The following is an 11577-nucleotide window of genomic DNA, read 5'->3' as shown; positions in this document are numbered from 1 at the left end:
GCACACATTCTGGCAGTTAGGAAGAACTTCAGGTTGGCTGTGCTCATCATGGTGCACCAGTGAGGACAAAGTCTCTGCGGGGTAGATTAGAAGAGGGTTGGAATACTTACCCATAAGGGTTTATTTGATCATAGATATTGCTCTGCTGTACTCTAAAGCCAGCCCACATTCAGCTACAGTACAATGAATTTGATTTGAGCATGATTGCTAGTCAATGTGTGTCATTCTTATTCATCTGAGCATAATCATTTTCCAGGGGGAATAGTTTTATTTCTTTTCCAGGACAAAGTGAGGGTGTCTGGTGCAAGACCCTGGTTACATCACTGAAGATAGGTCCAGGTTGCACAACAAGGTTTAGCTCAGTACTAATCCAGCATGGTAGCACCATTGACTGGCAGAAAAAGGCTGGCTGACAACCTGGAAATTGAGGTAAGAACAGCAGGGACAATGGACAGCTCTGTTCAATGGACTACGAGTGCACATGTTTCGAGTTCTGCAAAAATCCAACAGGGTTGAAGATACACCAGACCAAGATGAGCTGCTTAACGAATGTGGTGCAACACAGCGCCAGTACTAGATGGAGCAGGAGCTGAGCCAGAATAGACCCAATGGCTCCCAGAACATACTAGCTGCTAGTCTTTAAAGTCCCAATCACCCTGGTGCCACATCTTTAGAAAAAGATTACCCAGTTCCTATACTGGTAGCTGGGAGGAGCTTAAGCAGCATTGTACTCGGCGGGCATAACGCCAAGCTGCAGGGACAGTAGCAGTACAGGCATCAACAGCAAGAAACAACATCCCTCCCAGCACATCATCACCTTTGCTCAAGCAGACGAGATGCCCTAGCCCCCAAAGAAGACAGCAAGGGTCTGGCAACTACTGGTGGACTTAAGGAGTTAAACTCCCTGGATATCATTGCAGGTTCAACACTCCGGCCAGTTGTGGTGCTACTGGAGCCAGCTGTACTCTCTGAATATTTGATGGATGAATTTCAAGAACAGTAGAAGGCCATGAAGAACATCATGGAAGCTGCTAAAGGGGGTTCACGTTGGCTCTGGTTGAGAAGGGATGCATCGCATTGTGCATTACCTGGACACACAGTGGGGCCTGATCACTCCAGGCTGGGTCACCCAGGTGAGTCTGTCTGATGTAATATCCGAAAGAGCCTGTGACCCTGGTTCTATCACTGAAGATATGCTCAGGTAGCACCACAATGTGTATCTGAGTATGAATAGTGATAGCCTGGTGGAAAGATTATGACAGCCAAAGCAGGGAACAGGGTGCAGCACAGAGCCTTAAGTGCTGATAAATCTCACATTTCACAGTGGCTGTAATTTTGGATTCATTATTCTGCAGCCCCAACCATGAACAAAGATGTTTCCGCGGGTCAGACGCACAAAAAGATTAAGGTGGTCAAGTGTTCTGCGGAGAACATGCTCAATGTTTTGCATTTGCATACGGTCTGTCTAGATGGATATTATCGTTATGAAGAACAGTGGCTAAGAGATACAGACTGTTTTGCATTATGTTATGAATATGTTTATGTATGTATAGGACACCAGTAAGTTGAGTTTATATAGAAAAGAACTGTGCAAAATCACAAAACACAGGGATAATTAAGATGTACCAATCAGATGCAACATCAAGAAAAAAATCGCACATCGCAATGTGTTGTCCTGGGTGTTGATGGGCATTCATTCTTTGCAACACCCACATATTTGCACCCCACACCCTCATGGAAACCCCCCTCAAAATGACCCCCTCCGAAAACCACCACCACATCAAAAAGGTTAATGGTTATGATGATAACCTTAAGGCAAAGCATGACCTGCATATTTTGATACATGATACTTCTGAACTTCCTACCAGTTTTATCCAAAATATACTGTTGTTGCGTCTCTCATCAAACAATAAGAAACATATTGATAAACACTGATAGATTTGAATTGAACTGAGGGACACTTTCATTGAATCATTTAATGTGAACAAATTAGTTGACATTTAAGTTCATTACTTTGGAATTTGAGACAGATTTGTTGCCATTTAATGACATTATATGAATAACGCAATCGGAATTTACAACCAAAGAGTGAAAAAGTGTGAAAGGATTTCTGACATTTTGAATTGTTCATGAAAGCTGAACACTAAATAGTTCATTGCAGCGGTGAGGGTGCCCAGCATTTTTAGGGTTAATCGTACCTTCTGTACTTTCTGCCTCTCCTGTGTTGCCAGTGTGCAGCATTGAATCGGTTCTATTTCCAAACAGAGCTGCAGATATCTGCTCTGAATGACTTGTCCTGAGGCATTTCATGACTCAAAGTCAAAGCACAGGCACAACAGACCTTGGAAATACAAGCGCTGCCCAGTAAATAAGCAAGCAGACCGACATAAAAACCTACAAACTTGCATATAAGGCCAAAAAGGAGGGCTCAAAAACAGGTTGGTCAGATCCTCTGATGCATTTTGTGGCCAAAAGCGTGCAGAGCCATCCCTTTGTTCCAGAACAAATCTGCACAACATGAAACAAGGACAAGGGTTTTTGTTGAGGCATGCCCTCCCCATCTCCAGACAAAGCTCCTTAAATCTCACACCTCCCACAACCGACGCGGCACGACGATACAAGCATACGCAGCAGAGTTTCCGCTCACATTTCACACTTAACACAGCCGTTTCCTCCATGCTGTCACGGCATTACTGTCAATATGCTCCTGACACAAATGAAGTGATGTTATTGGGTTTCCCTCACAGGCCTCAGCGTGTCAATCAAAATCTTGGCTCATCACAGTTATAGATCAGTCAGTGGTGGGATGTGCAGAGGGAATGAGACGCTGGATTGATCTGCTTGTGCCTGAGCAAACAGCCCTCTGATTGACAAGCAATACAATTAAGTGGAAGTGAGAAGGAACGGAATACCATCATTACATCAATCATTAGTCATTCCGCCACATTTTGTTGTCAAACACTGTCTCTCCTGAGCAAATGAGCTTTGTATCTATGATGGGCCAGCACCAACATGAAAATCAAATGCCCTTTGGCAGATTTCAAAAGAGGCCACGGCTGGGACCTAACACACCACAGAGCTGTGAGAAGATGCCAGAGCTTTGAAACGAACGTCCCTCTCGGCCCGCACGATGCATGCAAACACTAAACAGTACATGAAGATTTTAAAAGTCACATGAGTAAGGGGTTAGAAAGATTTAAAGACTTAAACGTGCTGTTTTGAAGACTACCCATTATTTTCCATACCTCCACTCTGAGCTGTCACCTTGACTACACAAGGCTGTTTCGGTCTGTTACATCAGATCATCTGCAGTCCACCAGACGATGGCAGTAGAAACAGACACCCTCGCTTTACACATGTTGCATCATCATAACAATTTCAATCATATATTTGACAATAATAGAAACACTTCAGGGATCCAAATAAAGCAAAGACTCGATGTCAGTAGTTGAGAGGAGATCACTATGAGTGGATTTTACGATGTGTCGAGGCAAGATGGCTGTCGACATGTAACAACTGCAGAGCAATTGTTTGTTGATTGTTTATGCTTCTGTTTAAAGAGGTGATAAAATCACCATGAGGTTTTTTTCAGTGTTTGCTTTGCAAATAACAGCCAGATGTGGAAATTGTATTTACAATTGGGCAGAACGGAAAACTGCAATGGAGAAATATGGAAGGATGCCCTGTGGCTACAAATTAGGAGGGAGGAATATGACTAACCTGGAGAGACACTTGAAGGCACCACCCTGCTCTGAATGCCAAAGTAATTTAGCTCCTCAACTAAAATGGTAAATCGTCCAATCCGGACTTTAAATGCTCCTTCACTGGCCTGGGATCAGCGAGTACCCCACAGAAGCATCAAAGAGATTAGAGTCAAGACTGAGGCGTCAAGAGTTAATGCAACCTGTCGCAATCAATCTGATCTCGGATGTATTTAGACCTTGACTTCAACTGATAATATCTAGATTAAATCTCCAGTAACACGGTTGCCAATTTCACACCGGAGCACTGATGTCTGGAGAACAATAAGCTTTAGGAACAATCTCTTGGGAGACCTGATGTGTTTTTATGAACCACACTGTGTTATGCTTTCATATAAAAAAAAAACAATGTTGGAACCTTTAGTATTAAAAACTCCTCTGACGTGAAGGCCTCACAGCAAATGCCGCAAGAACAAAAGCCCCAAATTAGACCAGACATGTTAAGAATGGGTTTATTAAATGTCTGGAAAGTGGCACCGCAGACGAGGCCTCAGTGGGATGAGTCGTTACATCACAGCATGCAGGTACGCAAGCCATATTTGTGGCGTTTCAACAAAGATGCCTGTAACATTTGCTGTGTGTCATATTAACTGTGAAAGTACGTATGTGAGCACGCGACAGGTTCTGAATGAATACCTGATCCCTTACTCACTGTCTGAGGAAAAGCAGCGGAGAGAATACGTGAAGGATCGATACAGCAAAGCTGTTAATGGATTTCTTCATCTGCACTGTTCATTAAAGAGCATGCAAGAAAGGAAAGCAAACAGATGTGAGGAGACTGCGAGCAGAGAAGGATGAGAATACTGAGGGTAAACACAGAGAGCAGGTTTTCACAGATATGGATGGTTGGAGAGTCCATTGTTAGCGGGACGCCGCGTGCATTCATGCCCGCATACGCTGCCTAACGCACATTTGCATTAGAGTAAAGGGGGCAGAACAGATGCGCACGGCCGGAAAACTCTTTGATCTCCCAGCCTGTGTTTCTTTGATGCACTGTATGGAAATAAACCCAAAGATTTCTCGGCCATGACGTTCAGTGAATATGGGTGACCTCTGTGACGGAAGTGGTAAAGATCAACGTGATGACTGCACAGTTCTGTCAAAGCTTGATTGCAATCTAAAGTTCATACACACACACACACACACACACACCAGAATGATTTGCCCTATTTTGTTTAAGGCAAGCGTACTAAAGCAAGAATACTTCAACAGAATTATCAAACATCATGGTGGCTTCGACAGCCACAACTGTCATCAACAGGTTTACATCCCATTCTGCCTCCTCCTGTTTGCCTTACTAAATGTCAATTCACATTTCCACCTCTGAGTTAACTCAAGGCAGCCCACCGAGATAATCTCCGGATTCTGACCCAGTGCATGCATTGAAAACACTTCCCACCTCCCGCGTCTCCCCTCAGCTCCAGCCCTCGCCCCGTCGTCCTTCCCCACGTACTCATCCTTTTCCTTCTCTCACTTCATCCTCATTGCTCCTTCTCTCCACCTGTCAGGATGATTTCAAGCTTGTTGCATCTGGCCTGACTTAGTGTCGCGCGATTCAAACAGTAATTATGACCATCTCCAAATAGCTTTTCCTCTCAAGGAAAAATCTTGCTCCCTTCCATCAGCACTCTTAACCTCTAACCCCTCCATGCTAACATGTATGGGGAGCAGTTTTTTTTAGTTGAAAAACGATTAACCTGCAATTAAATTACACTCACCATTACAAATAATAGGTGACATTTAAATCCAACATTAGTCGGAGGATTATGAACAGAGAGTGCCCGTCTTGGGACGTATTATAGTCTAAATATGTGAGTGTGAACATAGGAAATGGGAATTAATCAAGCGATACGCAGGATCTAGCAGAGGATACTGGGTAATATTTGATTTATTCAGAGTGGAGCAGTGAGGCAGTTTGGAGGCAGTTTTATCTGCACTATTAGTTAAGTGTATGACAAGGTTTGCAGAGTTTGGGTTCAAAGGGAAAGGAAAGAGTTTGCTTTCACTGCTCTTCAGCTCTTTTTATGAGGTACTAATGATATGCTCAAGTCCTCTGGTCCTTTCATGCTGCTACTGCTGGCACAGCATCTGAAAATGAGCTGAAGGGAGGAACAATGCCTGAACAGTTAGATAAAAATAAAAAAAAATTCTCTGCAATTGTGTGTGGGACTCTAAAAAGGTAGGGACGAGAGGAAAATGAAACCTTCGCAGTATGTAAAGGCACTCTCCCTATGGAGAGATAGATATTGCTTTTTATGGCTACATGCCTCTGATGTCAGGGCTAAATAAAATGTTCAGAATTTTTATTTCCGATAACTGTGTGGATCCTGAAAAGGTATAATGAACAGAGTCTAAAGTCTAAACTCTTTAATGGTGGAGATGTTTGCTGGCGATGGCGATCTTTACGTTTTGTCCATCTCGAGAGACTTTTGAGGCCAGTTTGACACTTTAACTTCATCGTAACGTTTCATTTCTGAGCAGTTTTGGTGATTTGGCAGGACACATTGTCCTTTGCTTATTACCATGAGGGGGTGTGGATAGTCTACAAGGCTGTTGGAGCAGATGGACATGAACGCCAGTATCCATGGTTTCCCCAGCAGGACACTGTGCTTGTAGTGAACCGATCAATATTACTTCCACTGATGGCATTTCAGGACTGTGACTGGTCTGTGAGCGCACAACTGAAATTGCTTCTATCAAATAAAACATATTTAAATGGTTTACATGTTTTGTTTGTTAATTTACACTTGACAGAGGTACAGGACTTATGAGCTATACTGCAGCCCAACACAGGAGGGCGTTCAAAGTGCTTTGCTTCACTTTTTGGTTTCCATGACAATATGCATGTATATGTATGCGCAGAAAATGTGAATTGTGCTTTTTGAGCTTAACAGCACTAATTTGCCTGACTCCAGAAGGATTTTACTGGCTCTCATGTTAAATGTTTTGGCCTCACCGTGAAAACAACACGGGATTCACCAGAATGCTTAATGTGAATATTACTTCTATATTAAGGGGAAGAACTATGAGCTCAACTAAAACATTACCACCATCCTTCACCACCTCTACATCTTTACTATAGGCCAACACAACTATATGGTTAAAAAGCTCTGTGTTTAAACCCTTTGACACCAACTAATATATGTTTAATATTATGAAAACACAGAAAAACTGATGAGTCAGTGCTTTAATAACAGCCAGTGATGCCTGAGGGTAGCGCAACACTAAGGTGGCTGTTAAGGGATGAGACGGCACCAGGCAGGCTTACGCGACGAGATGCCCACTCAACATTTGGCTCTGACACAGCAGAATTATGTGGGCCCTAAATCAAATAACAAGGCTGTACAGAAGTGACAGTCATGTGATCAGACATGAGAGGATAACTGGAAAATAAGACTGAAGTTGAGAAGAGGATAAGTAGAAAATAGTTCTTATAAAGTTCTTACAGACCAGCTCTGACAGTTAAACAGCAGCAGACAACACGCAAAATGACTCACTTCATGGGTTTAAACAGAGCCTGGCCGTAGTTCTGAAACGTCATGATGAGCTTGAGTTGGGTGCCTCCAGACTTCATCGCTGTTGAGGGGAACAGACAAAACCACGTTAATACATGCATTTATTAACTTAAAGCAACTATTACTATTTCAGCAGACTCGCCCTGTGAGTGAAAATGGGCCTCAAATGTTGTTTTGATGTCCAGACCTACAAGGGTGTGATGTGAAATAGCCAAAAAGGCTCAATACAGCTGACAGGGAGGAAGAGGAGCCAGTCAGTTCTCTATTTCTGTGGAAAAGGGAAGACATTCGCCTCTCCCTTTCCTGTTCAACGTCTCTGCTCTCAGGAAACAGTCAGGTGTTTATTGTTTAGCCAAGACGTGTCAGTTTGATTTATGGGGGCCAGAATCACAAATCACAAACGCCTCAGTGGGATTTACGACGTGCACTCTCTCTGATGTTGTCATGGATGCATTCTGTTTAGCCTCGTCGCGTTCACACCTTTTGATGAAAACCCTTTTTTTAACTTTTGGTTCTAGCTTTTCAGTCTAAATTCTGATGAATGGAGCTTCATTTATAAAGATTAATTTCCAACAAAACACCACCTGATTTGTAGACTTTAAACCTTGGTGGTATTTAAATCCAACAATACTCTTAATATTAAAGGTAAATGTGCCAGAAAACATCCTGCTCTTTCTTGCCCTTGACATTTGTAACTATACAACTATAGAGTCTGTCAAAATGAATTTCATTCATTAAAAATATTCATATTTGTATGCTGTTTTGTTTTCTTATTTCAGTCTATATATTTCTCTATCCTGGTATCTTCCTCAGCTTTCCCTCCCAGAACAGTGTGCGGGGATGTTGTGAGTCTGATCTCAGCGCTGGTCTCAGAACTTGCAAGAAAAAAAAAATCATAAATCCCCCTTATGACAGAGCCAAACAGCTGCTGTGTGTTCTTCTTAAAATGATCCATTGAGAGCCGTGATTTGGAGGACCCCCCCCCCCCCCCCCCCCCACCCCAACGAAAAACAACCCCTCATGCTGACATGGCGCTTTTAAGGAGGGAAGTGTTCAGAATAGAATCAAAACAAAAACAACTTTTTTTCTTGAGATGTTATGCGGGTAACCTGTTTACCCCAATTTTAGTTGGAGCCATATATTACAAGCTCGCATTGTCTGGAACTTGCATTTACAACTTTTGCCTGCTGTCTTCATTGATAAATACTGCTTGATAGAGTTTCTAGCGTATAATAGATCCAAGTGCTCCTATCTTTAAGTCTAGATAATAAGGGACTGCATTTGGCTCATATTGGTATTCTGCCCCAGGCCTCTGTTAAGGCTCTGAAATTACAGAGCCACCATGTATTTAGCTCACTCATGACGCCGGGGACTGCTTACTCTGCCCTGCACGAGAGACACGAAAAGCACAAAAGAGGGAGAGAATCAGACAAAAATAAGAGAACATCTGGAGTAGAAAAACAAGCCCTGAATTCCTCCTTCTGTGAAGGAGCAGGGATGCTAGTTCTGGAGACAGCTAATCCCACTCCTAAGATAAGTATTTAATCTTTGCTGAGGGCCAGTTACAGTTTTGTCATTGGCAGACAAACATGGAATCTGCTTTTGAACGATGAGCACAAGCACGGGAGACCTCGAGTCAGCTAGCACTCCTGGAATGTGGGAGCTGGACAGAGCCAAGTAGAAAGACAAGCCGCCACAGAGAAGAAGAAAAAAGCAGAAACTGGGTTCCTATAACTGACCCCATGTGGATTATGGTCTCTTTCAGGCATCCACTTAAAAAAGGAGTTGTTGCTTTCGGTTGAAAGGTAGATTTACAGTGCACTTGTCAATCAAATAAAAAGCCAGCGGGTGAGATTGTGACATCAGGTGTTGTGGAATGTATTCTCCATTTGTGGGCAAACTTGTACAGCCACCACTCCTGCTCATTCAGCTGTGCACGCTGACGCAAACGCCTGGTTGTTCCTGTACTCTCACCCTGCTATATGACTACAGGTTGAGTGGAATTCCGAACTTTCCATGTCACCTGATACCAGCCTGGGTTGCCAGGTTAGCTTTTCATCAAACTAAATAACCTGTTTCAGGCTTTAGACGACAGGCTTCTCTTTTTTTTGATGTTTTGATACCTTTAGTTTCACAGTTTAACCTTCAAGATCAAATAAACAAACTCCACTAGAGTCGCAGATGTGACCGCTGCTCTGAAACACTTCACGTCTGACTCACCTACGCTGGTGATCTTCTGAGTGATCAGGTCCTTCAGCAGGGCATCGATGACTGGGTTGTGTCTGGAATACAGCTCATATCGGTTAATCCCAATGTGGAAGCGGAGCCAGTTGGGGTAGGATTCTGCTGTCAGCTCCCCCGTCGGGCTGAACTCATCCACGGTCCCTTCAGTATTCCTGGGTGGGCAAATCAGCAAGAGAGAGGTTATGACAGGCTATTAAACACATGGTAGACTTGCTGTAACATGATTGAGCAGAGCTGAGCCTGTAAATCTCCCTAAATTATAACATATTGAGTAATAGTTTTTAAAGACTTTACCATCCCTGATCCTCTGCTGCTTTGGGGTCAAATCGGATGTCTGTGTTGACGTTAAAGAGTGTGTCCTCATCTGACAGAGGAGGCAAGGCTCTTTTGTACAAGGGATGGTCAAAGAGGGCCGACAACTTTGACCCCTTCACCGGTATTTTCTTGGTCACCGCTGCGTCTTGGATGAATTGTCTTTTCTTTTCCCCACGCTGGCCGTGATGCTCGGTCCCGCTCAGCGCCTGGGTTTTGTCTCCTGGAACCGCGACTCTCTCCAGGGAGTGGGAGGAACCGTTTGAACTGGGCTCGTTGCTGAAGTCCTGGAGGATCCGCAGGGTGTGCTTGTTGGGTCGGCTCTGTTTGCCCCAGCTCTGTGGATTCTCGTCCGGCGTGTGCGAGCAGGAGCAGCCGCTGCTGCCCTGCCTCTCCAGCTTCGGTAACAAGTCTATCATTATGTGCATCGAGCATGCAATGAGGAAAACCATGAGGATCAAAAAGCGGAATTTGCGCAGGAAGATCATCTTCATGGTCTCCCTTCGGAGCAGATAGGAATATTTACTGCAAATGATCAGCACGCAGATGAATAAGCTGACTACATCGCTGATGATATTGATCAGACTGGACGCCAATCTAATGAAATAAACATTAAACACGTAGGAGCCATCTTCACTTGCCGTTTTGAGTAAGTAATACAGTGTTCAGCCAGAGCTGTTTATTTGCGCGGCTGTCCCGGAGAAGAGTCAAAAGCGCAAAAAAAAAAGAGCGAAAACCATCCGCAAGCGTTCAGGTAAAGCAGGTCGAGGAAACTCAGACCAATGGCCAAATTGCGCAAGCTACATTTTCTTCTACCGCTTTCTGGTCCCCGGCCGAGGATTTCAGAAGCAGCGCTGACCGGCAGATGCGTGAGCACGACTCAGATTTGGCACGATCAATTAAACGTGCGTGTCCAAAAGGCTCCGGGGCGCGTATAGATCTGACATCCAGACTCGATCCTGTGCGGGGAAAAAATACCCCGAGCTCGCATGGGACTTGTGCCCAGGAAGGGGATAAAAATAGTACGCGAACAGTTCGGAATATATATTTTTTTTATTATTGGAAGTCCCCGAAAAGTAGTCGACGCGTGTGCACGGCAATCCAAGGAGCGTATTTTCTGTTACATCCGGAGGCGAGCCAATCGAAATCGCACAGGTAGGACTCCGAAATCCTCCCGCAGGGCCAGGCGATCTCTCGGAGTGCGGCGAGAATGCGCCCTTTGTAGCATGTGTGAATCTGGGTGTGTGCGTTAAATATGATGATGAAGCTGAGGGTAGATCCAGCCTTTTGCGCAGCGTCACTGCGCGAAGATTGGCTGAAAGACGGAGAGAGAGAGAGAGAGAGAGAGAGAGAGAGAGAGAGAGAGAGAGAGAGAGAGAGAGAGAGCGATGGGGTGGGGGGGTGGCAGAGGGGGTGGCACTGGCCTGGCCAGCATGTGAAGCGTATAACCGCTCGTCTGTGTTCCGCTTGGAATAAAATCCTCCTTGCACATCCCGGCTGCGCAACAAGAGGGCGTCTCACCACTGGTCAACCTTCAGTCACGGACTGACACGCAGCTTTTTCACCACCCCCATCAGAAAGCCGTCCCTCAGAAACGTCTCCTCGATTGATGATAGGCCAGTTCGAACCCTGTTCGCTCCCAGGATGTTCCAGTGCTGACATTCACCCTCGCCTCTTAGGACAGGTGAATCAGAAAAAAAAAACAAAGCACCAGACAGGCATTCGATTAAAAAATCCAGTCAGGT

The 11577-nt window shown here is 44.5% G+C and overlaps 1 protein-coding gene across 1 annotated transcript in view; it reads right to left on the bottom strand.

Annotated features, from left to right (window-relative positions):
- fam20cb (FAM20C golgi associated secretory pathway kinase b) overlaps positions 1-11084 on the bottom strand; it is a 34388-nt gene extending 23304 nt beyond the window's left edge. Inside the window, exons 1-3 of the mRNA XM_057040487.1 lie at positions 9815-11084; positions 9497-9672; positions 7259-7337 (exon numbers count right to left, since the gene is read on the bottom strand). Of these exons, the coding sequence (XP_056896467.1) occupies positions 7259-7337; positions 9497-9672; positions 9815-10326 (767 nt within the window). The 5' untranslated portion in view covers positions 10327-11084. The remainder of the gene's footprint in view (positions 1-7258; positions 7338-9496; positions 9673-9814) is intronic.
- Positions 11085-11577: the final 493 nt, after the last annotated feature.

The sequence above is a fragment of the Takifugu flavidus genome, chromosome 1 (genome assembly GCF_003711565.1).
Source record: "Takifugu flavidus isolate HTHZ2018 chromosome 1, ASM371156v2, whole genome shotgun sequence".
Lineage (NCBI taxonomy): Eukaryota > Metazoa > Chordata > Actinopteri > Tetraodontiformes > Tetraodontidae > Takifugu > Takifugu flavidus.
This window is presented reverse-complemented; position numbering and strand designations above follow the sequence as displayed.